The following is a 13,538-nucleotide window of genomic DNA, read 5'->3' on the forward strand; positions in this document are numbered from 1 at the left end:
AACAGAAAGAATCTCCCTCTCCTCGAACAATGAAAAACACAACGTCGACTATTCTTTTAACATTTATCTCTTCTTAAAAAGGAAAAATAATGCTAGCTAAACTATGCCACTAGACAAGCTAAGATTCTTCTAGGGGGAACAAACGAGTTCCTCGCATGCATCACCAACTCATTGTTGATCATCAGTACATCTCCTTTTTTCCAACGAAACGAAACACAAATATCATGCATCACTTTGGAACAAATCTGCAAGTCTTCTGAAGGCAACGGAGTTCCATCTCCAAATGTAACAGCTTTCTTTGGGTCATTTCTTTTGTCTTTCCAGCCTTCATAAGCAGCAATCATGGAGTTGAACCATGTTGGCTTTCCCATAGGAGAGTTATGTTGAACGGCAGGTAATATTGTAGTAACTTTCAAACAGCCATCTTGAAGCCATTCCAGTTCCGAACCAAGTTGATGACAACGCTGTTCCAACTCTTCACGACTCTTTACAGCATAAGTAGACCGCCATCCTCTTCCAATAGGAGTAGATGGGTCATCTTCTTCTGGCATGATTCTAGTATACTTGATACCTTTTTGTTCTAATGCTGCAACAAAGTTAGGACATCTTTTCATCATTTCTTGATAGACTAGATAGGATAGCAAAATAGGTGTCTCTCCTCCACAAGGTGGTTCAACGTCACAATAAAAGAACAACTTCTTGGGATACTTTGAAGATTGAGCCATCTCGTGATGAAAAGGAATCAGCTCCGAAGGTGGAGCCTCATTGGAAGTAAATACTCGAGCAGTAACTTGTTTACGTGGAGCTGCACCTCCGATATAGGGAAAATCCTCGTATCCAAAGGCTCCCACCATGTTGTCAAACTGTTCTGGATTTTCAACTGGAAATTCTCTAAATAGGATAGCTCCATATTGGTTTAACAATTTTTCAATATTAGTTGCGTTATTATGTATCCAAGTGACCCATTCCGAAATATTCAAGGCTTCAGTTCCTGGAGAGAGAACCAAGGGGAAGGGTTGGTTATCAAACACCTTTTGTTCTGGAATATTGGACTCTGATACCAGTTTACTACCCTTGCCAAAATGAACCATTGGATTATTCAACACACAATAAACTTGTACAAGGAATCAAGTATAAAGAGAGGTATGGTAGAAGCACCACGAACTGCAAACGAAGGGACAGTCCTCGAGACAAGGTGATTGTGGAAATCCCAACAAAAGTGGCTCATCATTTGGACAATCTCTGCACAATGCTTTCTTCTAAGAGATGTCCAATGACAAAAATGCAGTAGGAAATAATGGGATTTGATCTCTTTCCCGTTATCCTATTCTTTGTAGGAAGTCAGTCAGTGGTGTTTGGTGAAGATGGAGCTGAAAGAAGAGATCAAAAAAGAAACAAAAGTTGACGAGCTACCAGGTATAAATGTAACTGAAATACAACAAGAGCCAAATAACCCAGTGGAGAGAACAGAACATGGTGACTCTGGTCCCAAGTCTACCCGGTTACTTGTTTTCTTTGAAATACTAGCTAGTATAGGGTCTATCATGATGGGAATGGACCAATTCGTAGTGAGTGGAGCTTCTCTTTATGCACAACCTGATCTTCATATTGACTCCAATCTCTGGTCGTGGATAACTTCTGGTCCCTTGTTTGGAGCCATAGCAGGAACTTTGATGTAGGTAAACAAACAATATATTGATATTGCAATAACATCAAGCTATTTTTCCAGAGCTATTCCACATAATGCCTTGTTTGGAAGAAGACCAACATTTATTGTTTCCTGCATTCTTTATGATATTGGAGTCTTCATGTCTACTTTCGCTCAGTCCTATGGAGTTTTACTTGGGGGACGTCTTATTTTTGGTATTGGCAAGGGAATGGAAGCCATGACTTTACCCATTTATTTAGCTGAACTGGTTCCCAAATCACACAGAGGAGGACATTTGAATTTGTTCCAAACTTTTCAAATGTTTGGTGACTTTTTAGGAGCAGTAGTTAGTTCTATTTTTGCCAATGTACCCGGAACATGGAGATATATGTTTGGTTCTGGATTTATTGCTCCCACTATTCAATTAATAGGCATGTTCTTTGTACCTGAAAGTCCCAGATGGTTGGTTCAAAAAGGACGTGTTGATGCTGCTCAAAAGTCTTGGAAAAGGATCAGACAAGACACTATTAAAGGTAGAATGGAGTTTGAAGAAATGGTAGAAAAAGTACAAGAAGAGCGATGCAACGAACGCAGTTTCTTTTCAGTCGTGAAAGAAGTAGTCTGCAATAGACGTACTCGAGCCATGTTTATTTTTGGAGGATTGCTTCCATTTGCATCACTATGGAGTGGTTCAGCCGCTGTGGGTTATTATATGTCCGACTTATTCAAAAGTTTGGGACTGACAAACAAAAAGTCCATTTATATGCAACTACCAGTGGAATTTGTGAATTTTCTATCCGTTTTGCCTGCTTTTTATATTTTAGATAGATTTGGTAGAAGAAGGGTGATGTTGACATTGATGCCTATTTCTGTTTTAGCTTTGATTATGATTGGGCTGAGTGATATTTCGCACAGCTTAACCACACGAGTCGTTATATTTGTGCTTGGGTTCTTTATCTATTATTTTTCATATAATCCTAGTTTTGGAACTTTGGCATGGTGTAGTGAATGGAGAGTTGTTTGAGTCTCATACTCAGAAAGACTGTGGGAATGGCATCTTGCGCCTTTTGGATTTTTGGAAATGCAGCCATTTCAACCTATACCTTTAGTAGACAAATTGACGCTTATGGAACGATTGGTGCATTTGGAGTATTTGCAGCTATCGTGTTTGTATTTTGGTTGATATTCCTATTTGTGTTTGTGGATACTTCCAAATTGAGTTTGGAAGATGTGAAAGAACGATTTGAAGGCGGAATGAGAGCTATTATTAGAAGAAACACGAGAGAAATGATTGCTAGTATAAGAAGTATTGGTGAAAAATGGGGAATGTAGTTGATGGTTTTTATGTAGTTTGTCTCAACAAAATACAAAAAAAAAGAAAAACAAATGGATACCTTTGTCTGATTATAAAGATAATGACTCTCTCTACCCATCATAGGAAATTCTATCTTTCTTCTTGTTGGAGAAGAGATCTAATGAGGATTCTTGTTCTCTTGAAAGAACAGTATGAGCTGTTCAACTAGTCCAATCAACTATCGTCTTTTATATACTTTAGAAGGACACAAAAAGGCAGTTTCAAGTGTAAAATTTTCACCCAATGGTCTCTACTTGGCTTCTTCTTCTGCGGATAAAACGATATGTGTAAGGAAAGGAGGTACCCAAAGAAAAACAGCTAAAATAGTTTATCAGGTTTGGGATGTCTTTTCTGGAAAAGTGATTACAGTGTTTCAAGGTCATCGACAAGGCATTTCCGATATAAGTTGGTCTCCTGATTCTCGTTGTCTTGTTTCTGCTTCCGACGATAAGTGGGTTATTCTTTGGGATGTGCGTGGGAATACGAGGTCAAGAATACTAAAAGGACACGGAAACTACGTATTTTGTGTGGACTTTAATCCTGCGGGAAACGTAATTGCTTCAGGTTCTTACGACAGTTCGATTAGGATTTGGGACTCTGGAAGTGGTAAAAGCATACACTCTTTCATTGCACACACTCCAGCGGTAACTGCAGCGCACTTTAACAAGGATGGTTCTCGACTAGTTTCTAGTGGATATGATGGTCTTTGTAAGATATGGGATTGGAGAGTTGGAGGTTGTGAGAAGATTCTGCGTAGTGAAGAATATCCAGCAGCTACTTCCTTTGTTAAATTTTCTCCCAATGGCAAGTATGTTCTTACTGCTTCGTTTGATAGCAAACTACGACTATGGGACTATGAGAGAAATAGTGTAGTGAAGACTTTTTCTGGGCATGTGAATAGTCGATATTGTATCTTTTCCACTTTTGTTGCCAGTCGTAGACCATTGATTGCTTGTGGTTCCGAGAACAATTTCGTATATATATGGGATTTGCAAACGGAAGAAATACTTCAGCAGTTGGAAGCTCATGTTGATGTAGTTTTATCCGTGTCTTCGCATCCTTGTGAACCATTGTTGGCTTCGGGTGCTTTGGAAAAGGATAAAACCATCAAATTGTGGAGAAATGATCAGTCCATCTAAAAAATGTGGGCAATGAGGATGTCTTATGGGAAGAGCATATACATATATCCTTGTTCCAATTGTATATGGAATATTTGTAAAAGACACAAAAGGTTTGAGAATATCTTCCAAAGTTTGTCTTTTGTTTCTTCCTATTCAACCAAGTTGACAACGAGTAATAACAGAAATTTGATCACTAGTGGTCACTTGAGTTTACACTCCCACTGGAAGCGTCGTGATCGATATACTTGGTTCACTCACAGAAAGAGTTATATAATATCTGCCATACAAGGTGATTCGTTGATTAGTTCTTCTTCTCTCGTTGAACAAGTAACCAAGTCCCCCAAAAAGTTGAGAATGGTGTCAGGTGTTCAGCCCACTGGTTATCTACACATTGGTAACTATTTAGGAGCACTTCGTCAGTGGGTACTGCATCAAGAGCAATATGAAAATTTGTTCTTTGTCGTGGACTTGCACGCTATCACTGTTCCACAAGATCCCAAAGGACTTGCTGAGGCCACTTTAAGTGCAGCTGCTCTATTTTTGGCGTGTGGAATTGATCCTTCGAAGAGTACTATATTTATCCAAAGCCACGTAAAGGCTCACGTAGAATTATGTTGGTTGCTAAATTGTGTGACTCCGGTAAATTGGTTGGAAAAAATGATCCAGTTCAAAGAAAAGGCACGCAAACAAGGAGAAAATGTTTCCGTAGGATTGTTTGACTATCCAGTTTTGATGGCATCCGATGTGTTACTTTATCAAGCTGACTTGGTGCCAGTAGGAGAAGATCAACAGCAACATTTAGAATTAGTACGAAGTATTTCGAAAAGGTTTAATTCTCTCTACGGGAAAAAGAAAAGAATCTTGAAGGAACCAAAACCACTGATTCAAGGCAATACTTCTCGTATTATGGCGTTGGATGATGGGACAAGCAAAATGAGTAAGTCATCCACCAATGATATGTCGAGAATCAATATATTGGATCCTCCTAATACGATACAGCGAAAAATACAGAGATGCAAGACCGATAGCTTGATGGGAATTGTTTCTGATCCTGTTGGTCGTCCAGAATGTACCAATTTGTTGAACATTTATGCAGCGTTTACCAACCAGTCGTTGACACAAGCAGAGGCAGAGTGTCGAGAAATGTCGTGGGGTCAGTTTAAAAGAGTTTTAACTGACGCTTTGACAACTTCTTTGGAACCCATCCAGAGAAAATACCATGAGCTGCGAAAAGATGAAGACTTTTTGAGACAAATTTTGAAAAATGGAAGCGATTATGCTTCATCCATTGCCCAAGTAACGATGCAACAAGTCAAAGACTGTATGGGTTTCATTCCAATACATTAAAATGAGCTGTTAATATTCGTCGCCACTTTTTCCTATTTGGATAAAACACACAAGGACTTTTTGGTTTCTTCATTGCCCTATGCTCCACGTTTTCAATTGCATCAGAAAATTCCTTCGAGCTGCTTTTCTATATTGGACTGTTCTCCTCTCCTCTTATCCAATCGATGCACTAAATTTTCATATATTCCCAAAGTAATTCCACTTGCTGGAGCAACCCAAAGCACTCTCATAACCATACCTTTAAAAAAGGCTAGAAAGCCTTCCTCCTTACTCATTAAAATGATACAATGAAAGATGCCTTTGTATTTGGGTCGTTCTATTCGTTGAGTCTGTAGTCTCGTCTTGATAACATCAAATGGAGTTGTCATAGCAGCTGCTAAACCACCAGCAATTATTCCCAAGTTTAAGGTTTCTATATGAGATAAATGTTCGCGCTGATTCCATCGACGCGTTGCCATCTTCAAAAGTTCGAAAAATGTAAATTGTAAAGAAGTAAATGGAATATCTCTCAACATGGTCGGTGTTAGTCCGGTATAAAGACCTCGAATACCTTCGGTTTGAGTGATGACTCGAAAAGCGTCCCATATTGAGCGATAATGGCGACTATGACCCATAGCTTCGGTTTGCATTCTTTTAGCAACTACTTCACAAGGAACATATGTTGTGAGCGCTGCTATCTCCCCAGCTGCTCCAGCAAACAGATCGGTCAAAACTACATTTTCTAAAGAGTTTCCATGTGCTTCTAAAGCACGTTTGGTTGAGGCATAAACTGCAAAGGTCAATGCATTGGAAGGAATCGAGCCTATCAAGACAGCACCAACTCCTGCATATAAACCTTTTCTAACACCTTCTTCTTTTAACACTGTGACGAAAGCGTGGACAATTCCATGATAACTTACTTGGACACCGTGTTGGAACTGAAAACGTGCTTTTAGTGTGTCCAAAGGATGAACAGTCAAGTCTGCACAGAAGCCTGCGACAGCTCCTGAAACCATATCGACAAAAGTACTCCAATAATAACTATCGGACAAGTTGTTTTGCTCTCTATTTTGGGGAGCACCAACAAAATGTGCAGTTAAGCTCTTGTGCCCCATATGAAAAACAAACGCCAGCCACTAAAAGAAGACAATGCCCTCAAAAGACTTATACAAAAGAAATCTTTATGGAGAAGGGACAGCTGTCATAGTGAGATCTTATCCGGGTCAAAATCCAAAAGATATTCCAAAAACTTTTGATAGCTTTCGAATACTTGTGAATCCCATGATGAAGAAGGTTTAGGCTGCCTGGCACGTTTACCTGCTTTGGAAGATTCTTCTTGTATCAGTTGGCATCGACGCAATCTCCTTTCTTCATAACAAGAAAATGCTTTTTCCAAATTATCCTATTGAATATCGAAATATGATTGGTTTACATCCTCCTCTATCATGAGTTACTAACCTCATTCTTTATACAGCGAGATAACACGAGAGCATCTTCAAATGCAATATTCGCTCCTTGACCTAATGAAGGTATGACTGCATGTGCAGCATCGCCAATTAAAACCACATTGCCTTTGGCATAACGTGGAAGTGGTGGCATCTCCAACAAAGGACGAATCTGAATACGTTCAGCAGGAGTGGCTGCAATGGCTTGCATTAATGGAATACTAAATTCACTCTCTTGTTGTAAAGATTGCTTTTCCAAATAAGAAGAGTCCATCGTTGGAATTTCAAGAGTCAAAGCCCAATAGAATTGGCCTTGTTCTAAACTGGATAAGGAACCCACTTTCTTTCCATCGCTGCTGAAGAAAAAGATACATTCGTTTTGAGGAAGTGGAATGGAAAGTTCTTTCAATTCATCAGAATTCAATACAGCTCGAGCAATCACTCTGCCTGTATATATAGGATCGATCAACTGCCTTTCATCATCATTCAGTATATATTTCCTCAACAAGGAACGCACTCCATCAGCGACAATAAGAGCTTTCCCAACAAAAGCCTCTTTTGTGTCATCCCTATCCATATCTTGAGTTGAATGGGTTCTCTTGGTTTCTACGATGACGTGGTTTTCTTTATCATAGACCTGAGTAGTGGTATGTTGCAAATATATCTGAGAATGAGATACTCGTTTAGCTAAAAGTGAGTGAAGTGTACTCCAACGAATACAAATAAAAGGCTGTCCATATTTGCTCTCACAATTATCTGGAACTCGAGTTTCTCCCGTTTCCCGTATAGACCTAACTTGTCGAATTTTACAACCTGTTTGCTGTCGTATGCAATCATTTCCAATCAATGGCCTGTTCATTTCCAAAAGGGTACAAGTTTACATACCAAGATATCTTGATACAGTGATTGATCAATAGCCTGAAGAGCTCTCAATCCATTGGGCCTATGGAGAACATTTAGAATGATGTTCCTGGTTGGCTCTTTCAAAAAGATAATGGGAATATTACCTACCATAAAGCTATCAAAGTGCCTGCATCACCTTCAAGTTGCGACTTGGCTTCCAAAATATTGGCTCGTATTCCACATATATTCTGCAACGCAATACAAGTGGCAAGACCAGCTAAACCTCCACCAGATATCCAAAACGAAGTCGTTACTTCACATCCATCCATTCTTTTTTGAATCTTTTTCAGAATGGAAGATTCATGTCTTCAAAGCCAAAAAACATGTAAAGAGTTGGTCAATTTTCTAAACGAGAAGAAAGAACAATATAGATTATTGGAAAACAAATGGAGTTGTTGGCTGTCACGTTGTCTCAAAAAAGGTTTTCTTTTCTTTGGGAAAAAAACTTAGGTTTAACTGGAGTTTTTATGTAAGTAGGATAGAACGAATCGACAAAGGATATGGGAAGATATTGATGAAGAGAAAACTCAGTTTAAGCGTTTGATGTTGTCTGAGTTGAGAGATCGAGGTTTTATGGAAAGCGATGCAGCTCAGTTGTATGAAAAACAGTTTCAAGAAACAGTGAACAGTACGACACCTCGAACAGCAACTGAAGACAACCCTTCGTTTTATCGTACTGTGAAGAAAAGGAATATTGTCAAATTGGCAAATCCTGCAGTTGACTCTCCAAAGGTTGTTATGTCCCGTGGAGAAGAGGAATGGAAGCGTATTACGGAATTGTTATGTTCCAAAGACTTGAAGATATATGAAGTGGTAGCAGATGGAGATTGCTTATTTCGAGCGTTTGCTCATCAACTGGAAAGGTGCACCGGAGAGAAGTATTCGGTCCTTCAGTTGAGACAACTAGTGGCCTCCACTATATGGAAAGAAAAGGATAGATATTTGCCTTTTCTTACCGAAGAAGAAGGAGTTGCATATCATGAGAATATCGAGAGATATTGTTCGGATCTTGAGGAGAGAAAACTTTGGGGTGGAGAGTTGGAACTCAAAGTGCTATCAGAAATATTTTCAGTTCCTATTCAAGTATTTCTGGACGGAGCTGCTCCGTGGGAAATCTATCCAGAGAAGATGACCAACTCACAAGTGATGATTCGGTTATCCTTTCATCGTTATCTTTATTCATTAGGACCACATTATAACAGTGTCATTTAAGTTGTGCCAAACCAAAACCACCTCCACCAGGAGTAAGAATTCGAATAGCATCACCAGGATTCATAGGAACGGAGTTTCTTCCTCCAAGAAATATAACTTGATTATTTTTGCGTATGAGATAGTTTTCACCTCTTAAACCATCTGCTCCTCCAGCAGAACCCCAAGGGGCGAATACTCTTCTCTCTGAAAGTATACTCGCAGTCATCGGAACTAGAAACTCTATTTCGCGAATCACACCATCGCCTCCTCGATATTTCCCTTGACCTCCACTATTTTCTCTAAGAAGAAATTTTCTTAGTAAAACTGGATATCGACTTTCTAATACTTCTGCATCCGTTATTCTAGTGTTGGTCATATGTGTATGTATTCCTGAAGAACCATTCCAACCAGGACCTGCTCCAGCACCTCCTGCTATAGTTTCATAATATCCCACGTTTGCATTACCAAATGTGAAATTGTTCATACAGCCTTGACTAGCTGCACAAGCTCCAAATGCTTTCAACACTACATCGACCAATCTTTGAGATGTCAAAACATTCCCTCCTACAACAGCTGCATCACTACTTGGCTTTAATAAACTTCCTTCAGGAATAACAATAGTAATAGGATCCAGACAACCTTGGTTGAGTGGAATTTCTCTATCAACTAGACAACGTAGACAATATATAACAGCAGAGGCAGTGACTGATCGAGGAGCATTGGTATTTCCATATACTTGAGCTGTTGTACCTGTAAAGTCAAAAGTGGCACTTCCTTCATTGGGGTCGATAATGACACGTAATTCGATACGACTAGCATCATCCATAAAATCCACTGCTTTCAACACTACAGACTCTTTACTCGCAACTTGAACATCCAATTCCAGGTCCTGTGGAGTCGTTTCTTGATTATAATGCAATGCCTGATGAGCTAGTTTCCTCAACATATCACGAACTGACCATGCTGCAGCAGCTTGAATGTATCGCATATAAGATTGAACGGTTTCCAAAGAAGCGGAACGACATAAATCTACGAGCAAAAGAATTCCCTTTTGATTGGCAGCTACTTGGGCGCGTAAGTCTGAAATAACATCTCCTATACAACGACAACCAGCTTTTTCCAATTCAAGGACCATTTCTCTTTCACGAAATTCACCTTGATGTACTAATAAGAAAGATTCCAATGCCAATCCTTCATCATCCAATTTCCTTGAGAAAGGTGGCATGGAACCTGGAGTAAGTCCTCCAATATCTGCATGATGACCTCTTGAAGCTACAAAGAATACCGGTTTACCATCTACAAATACGGGTGTAATAATAGTAATATCTGGTAAGTGACTACCACCTGCTATAGGGTGGTTACTCAAAATAACATCTCCAGCTTTCCACTCCTTTCCTAGTTTGCGTATTTGATAACCAACTGCATCCTGCATGGAACCAAGATGTACTGGAACATGAGGAGCGTTGGCAACCAAACCGCCTCTTTCATCAAATAAGGCACAAGAAAAGTCCAATCTTTCTTTAATATTGGTGGAAATTGCAGTACGTTGTAACGTTCTTCCCATTTGTTCAGCAATCGACATGAAACGATGGGAAAATATAGATAACTGGATAGGATCTACTTGCTCCTCTTCTCTATGTTGTCGATCGGTGACAATAGTAGCCTTGAGTTGTGACTCCACGTCTTCCTTATCCATCATCGATATATGACGATTCTCAGAAGAATGTTTATGAACAGATACATCGATAACCAAATCTCCACTTTCTGTGATGAACGCATGACAGTTGGGTTCTATAACAGCTGTAACTCCACCCGATGGATCAACTATCATAGCAGGTCCCTCAATTTCCGCCTTTGCCTTTAAAGCACTGTATAAGAAGACAGGTGTAGAAGTATAACCTAACTGCTCAAAATAACAAGATGAGACCATAAAAGGTTGACCAGGACTATGATCCTTTGCTTCTTCTAGACTATGCTTTTCAATACTACTAGTTGTACCATAGGCTCTTACTCGAACATCATCCACACAAATATCTCTTGCCAGGATTCGAAAGCCATGTTCTGTTTCATACTCATGAATAAATGCTTTGACGTAGTCTCCATCTTCCGGCTCTCTAATCATAAGACCGAAATCTGTACCTTGATAACGAAGATGTAAATATCGGTCTACTTTGATGTTCTCATAAGGTATTCCACGAGATGCCAACTCTGCAGTAGCTCTCTCTGAAAGAATATCTAGTCTTTGGCATGCCTCTCCTAGTCGTTGGTCATGATGATTTCTATTGTCCAAACGTATGGCACAAGGCTCCTGAGCTTCTGTAACATCTTCTGCTAATCCTAAACCATATGCAGACAATATACCCGAAAAGCGATGAACAAATACTCTTTTCATGCCCAATGAACGGGCAACTGCACAAGCGTGTTGACCACCAGCACCTCCAAATACAGCTAATGTATGTTCAGATACATCATATCCCCTTGCCTCTGTAATAGAACGAATAGGACGGCACATGGTCTCATTGGCTACTCGAATAAAGCCCAACGCAACTTGTTCTACACTCCAATCTGCTACATGAGGATCCTGCTGCTTGCGAAATGCATTGATTTCCGTGGTCAACTTCTCCATTGCTTGTCTAGAGCCTTGGATATCCAAAGATTCATTTTCTTGTGGACCAAATATTTTAGGAAACAAATCAGGCAATACTCTACCCAACACTACATTGGCATCTGTAATAGAAAGATAGCCACCTTTACGATAACATATGGGACCAGGATGAGCACCAGATGACTCAGGGCCGACCACAAATAAACCAGAACGAAAGAATAGTCTAGAACCTCCTCCAGCAGCTACTGTATGGATATCTAATTGTGGAGCTTGAATCATCACGCCAGCTGTTTGTGTTTCAAAGATATGCTCCAAAGTTCCATTATATCTTGATACATCCGTTGAAGTTCCTCCCATATCGAAACCAACGACTGGTCGTCTTTGAAGGTTTCCATTCCCGTCTCTTATTACATTGGCATCGCTATAATAACAAGTCATAGCATATCCAATTACTCCTCCAGCAGGACCCGATAAAATAGCTTTGAAACCACAAAAATGATGGACAGGACATAAACCTCCATCACTTTGCATGAACTGAACGCGAACACCTTCGAGTTGGTTTTGAAATCCTGAACAAAAGCCTTTGATATATTTTTTGATTTTAGGAGTCAAATAAGCATCGACACAACTCGTACTTCCTCTTGGCACTATCTTCAACATTGGCATCAACTCATGACTCAAGGATAGGTGTTCGACTCCATCTAAAGTTTGTACTACTTTTTCCACCAACTTTTCATGCAAAGGAAACGCATAAGAATGCAATAAAGCTACGGCTATGGATGAAATATTCCTATTTTTGAGTTTCTCCTCAATTGAGCTACGCAATATTGATAGATTAGGTGCCGTCAAAACTTGAAAATATCCACCAGAAAGACCCTTTACATAGATGGAGCCTTTTCGAGCCTCCAAAACATTCGGAACCCAATCAAGATATTTAGAAAGGATATCAGACAAATTTTCTTCTTGCAAATCCAATATGAAAGCGTCTTCAGGAACAGTTTCATTGGGCATCAGTCTTCGGACTCGTTCGTCAACTTCCAAAGCATCTTCATATAATACTTCTGGTCTCTGAACTTTTAAATCGAATATTTTGGGTCTACTTTGGTTTCCAATCTTTAATACATCCTTTAGTCCCTTTGTGGTGATGAATAAAACGTTTTCTCCCTTTCGTTCAAGTAAAGCGTTTGTAGCTATTGTAGTTCCCATTCGAATCCATTCTATTTGTGAACAATCAACAGGTTCATTCTTAGGGAATGGCTTTCCCAAAGTTTCTTGTAATATTCTTCTTATACCTTCCGTAGGTGCGTCCCTATAACTCTCTGGATCTTCTGAAAGTAGTTTGAGAGTCTTAAATCCTGGAGATTTAGGTATTTCAGCATAAATATCGGTAAATGTACCACCTCTATCTATGGAAAACCTAAACTTGCCAGGTTCTCTGTTTCCTTGTAGTGCGGAAGCATTGGACATTGTGAATGTCTTAAAACCCCGTTGGGTTATTTTTATTGTGGTGAAGACTCTTTGGTGTTGGATCATTTTGTGGTACTTTTTCGATGAGAAGAGTTGGTAGCAAACTTTTAGCTGCTAACACTGACGTAAAGTTACGAGATGTGGTCTCTTCTTTAAGGGATTCAAGTATAGTGGCAGGGTCGTCCATCAAGAGTTGGCTTCGTGACCTCAATCAGTGGTATGAAGATACTTATTATAAGAAGGGAAAGGTTGATCCCCTGGTGCACTATATGTTGCTTTGCTTTGGAATAGGATATGGTATCAACTACTCCCATATCAAACATAAAGTAGAGCATAAGAATGACGATATCGAGAATTTGTAACTGTAAGAAACCTTTTTGATGGAAGTATCTTTAACTTGTAATAATGTAGATTCGGCACGTCCTCCTCCTTTTGTCGAGTGATAGTAAAAGAACTCATTGTGTGTGTTTGTGTGTGT

At 39.6% G+C, this 13,538-nt stretch overlaps 8 protein-coding genes across 9 annotated transcripts; 4 read left to right on the forward strand and 4 right to left on the reverse strand.

The window, feature by feature from the left end:
* Window positions 1-1,255, reverse strand: Gasu_27270 (electron carrier/ oxidoreductase). The gene has a single exon (XM_005706405.1). It carries the CDS (start codon window positions 1,089-1,091, stop codon window positions 102-104), a length of 990 nt encoding a protein of 329 aa, XP_005706462.1. The 5' UTR covers window positions 1,092-1,255; the 3' UTR covers window positions 1-101.
* A 30-nt stretch (window positions 1,256-1,285) lies between these two features.
* On the forward strand, window positions 1,286-3,136 carry Gasu_27280 (MFS transporter, SP family, sugar:H+ symporter). The gene is made up of 2 exons (XM_005706406.1): window positions 1,286-1,675; window positions 1,730-3,136. The coding sequence occupies exons 1-2, from the start codon at window positions 1,365-1,367 to the stop codon at window positions 2,670-2,672; spliced, it is 1,254 nt and encodes a 417-aa protein (XP_005706463.1). The 5' UTR covers window positions 1,286-1,364; the 3' UTR covers window positions 2,673-3,136.
* Window positions 3,137-3,145: 9 nt separating this feature from the next.
* Window positions 3,146-4,266, forward strand: Gasu_27290 (transducin family protein / WD-40 repeat family protein). 2 transcript variants are annotated; one of them, XM_005706407.1, is made up of 2 exons: window positions 3,146-3,289; window positions 3,338-4,266. In XM_005706407.1, the coding sequence occupies exons 1-2, from the start codon at window positions 3,155-3,157 to the stop codon at window positions 4,139-4,141; spliced, it is 939 nt and encodes a 312-aa protein (XP_005706464.1). In that variant the 5' UTR covers window positions 3,146-3,154; the 3' UTR covers window positions 4,142-4,266. The 2 variants fall into 2 exon arrangements, with proteins under 2 accessions (XP_005706464.1, XP_005706465.1); XM_005706408.1 differs by having other exon boundaries at window positions 3,146-4,266.
* An 89-nt stretch (window positions 4,267-4,355) lies between these two features.
* On the forward strand, window positions 4,356-5,530 carry Gasu_27300 (tryptophanyl-tRNA synthetase). Its single transcript, XM_005706409.1, has one exon. The coding sequence runs from the start codon at window positions 4,478-4,480 to the stop codon at window positions 5,468-5,470; it is 993 nt and encodes a 330-aa protein (XP_005706466.1). The 5' UTR covers window positions 4,356-4,477; the 3' UTR covers window positions 5,471-5,530.
* Window positions 5,531-5,540: 10 nt separating this feature from the next.
* On the reverse strand, window positions 5,541-6,605 carry Gasu_27310 (mitochondrial carrier (BOU / S-adenosylmethionine carrier)). Its single transcript, XM_005706410.1, has one exon. It carries the CDS (start codon window positions 6,562-6,564, stop codon window positions 5,572-5,574), a length of 993 nt encoding a protein of 330 aa, XP_005706467.1. The 5' UTR covers window positions 6,565-6,605; the 3' UTR covers window positions 5,541-5,571.
* Window positions 6,606-6,614: 9 nt separating this feature from the next.
* On the reverse strand, window positions 6,615-8,155 carry Gasu_27320 (salicylate hydroxylase). Its single transcript, XM_005706411.1, has 4 exons — window positions 7,906-8,155; window positions 7,780-7,837; window positions 6,908-7,714; window positions 6,615-6,851 (listed from the first exon to the last, which is right to left on the reverse strand). The coding sequence occupies exons 1-4, from the start codon at window positions 8,064-8,066 to the stop codon at window positions 6,651-6,653; spliced, it is 1,227 nt and encodes a 408-aa protein (XP_005706468.1). The 5' UTR covers window positions 8,067-8,155; the 3' UTR covers window positions 6,615-6,650.
* A 10-nt stretch (window positions 8,156-8,165) lies between these two features.
* On the forward strand, window positions 8,166-8,956 carry Gasu_27330 (OTU-like cysteine protease family protein). Its single transcript, XM_005706412.1, has 3 exons — window positions 8,166-8,218; window positions 8,280-8,880; window positions 8,921-8,956. The coding sequence occupies exons 1-3, from the start codon at window positions 8,184-8,186 to the stop codon at window positions 8,927-8,929; spliced, it is 645 nt and encodes a 214-aa protein (XP_005706469.1). The 5' UTR covers window positions 8,166-8,183; the 3' UTR covers window positions 8,930-8,956.
* A 4-nt stretch (window positions 8,957-8,960) lies between these two features.
* Gasu_27340 (5-oxoprolinase (ATP-hydrolyzing)) lies at window positions 8,961-12,825 on the reverse strand. Its single transcript, XM_005706413.1, has one exon. It carries the CDS (start codon window positions 12,797-12,799, stop codon window positions 9,002-9,004), a length of 3,798 nt encoding a protein of 1,265 aa, XP_005706470.1. The 5' UTR covers window positions 12,800-12,825; the 3' UTR covers window positions 8,961-9,001.
* Between the last annotated feature and the right edge of the window lie 713 nt (window positions 12,826-13,538).

The sequence above is a fragment of the Galdieria sulphuraria genome, assembly GCF_000341285.1.
Source record: "Galdieria sulphuraria unplaced genomic scaffold scaf_20, whole genome shotgun sequence".
NCBI classification, from domain to species: Eukaryota; Rhodophyta; class Bangiophyceae; order Galdieriales; family Galdieriaceae; genus Galdieria; species Galdieria sulphuraria.

What these genes read in the sequence shown, in the direction of transcription:
- Gasu_27270 (XM_005706405.1), bottom strand. Translation starts at nt 1,091, where the DNA reads ATGGTTCATTTTGGCAAGGGTAGTAAACTGGTATCAGAGTCCAATATT.
- Gasu_27280 (XM_005706406.1), top strand. Translation starts at nt 1,365, where the DNA reads ATGGAGCTGAAAGAAGAGATCAAAAAAGAAACAAAAGTTGACGAGCTA. An exon ending in GCCATAGCAGGAACTTTGAT is followed by an intron (nt 1,676 to 1,729) that starts GTAGGTAAACAA and finishes CTATTTTTCCAG; the next exon opens with AGCTATTCCACATAATGCCT.
- Gasu_27290 (XM_005706408.1), top strand. Translation starts at nt 3,155, where the DNA reads ATGAGCTGTTCAACTAGTCCAATCAACTATCGTCTTTTATATACTTTA.
- Gasu_27300 (XM_005706409.1), top strand. Translation starts at nt 4,478, where the DNA reads ATGGTGTCAGGTGTTCAGCCCACTGGTTATCTACACATTGGTAACTAT.
- Gasu_27310 (XM_005706410.1), bottom strand. Translation starts at nt 6,564, where the DNA reads ATGGGGCACAAGAGCTTAACTGCACATTTTGTTGGTGCTCCCCAAAAT.
- Gasu_27320 (XM_005706411.1), bottom strand. Translation starts at nt 8,066, where the DNA reads ATGGATGGATGTGAAGTAACGACTTCGTTTTGGATATCTGGTGGAGGT. An exon ending in GGCACTTTGATAGCTTTATG is followed by an intron (nt 7,838 to 7,905) that starts GTAGGTAATATT and finishes TGTTCTCCATAG; the next exon opens with GCCCAATGGATTGAGAGCTC. An exon ending in CACTGTATCAAGATATCTTG is followed by an intron (nt 7,715 to 7,779) that starts GTATGTAAACTT and finishes TGCATACGACAG; the next exon opens with CAAACAGGTTGTAAAATTCG.
- Gasu_27330 (XM_005706412.1), top strand. Translation starts at nt 8,184, where the DNA reads ATGGAGTTGTTGGCTGTCACGTTGTCTCAAAAAAG. An exon ending in GTCACGTTGTCTCAAAAAAG is followed by an intron (nt 8,219 to 8,279) that starts GTTTTCTTTTCT and finishes TAAGTAGGATAG; the next exon opens with AACGAATCGACAAAGGATAT.
- Gasu_27340 (XM_005706413.1), bottom strand. Translation starts at nt 12,799, where the DNA reads ATGGGAACTACAATAGCTACAAACGCTTTACTTGAACGAAAGGGAGAA.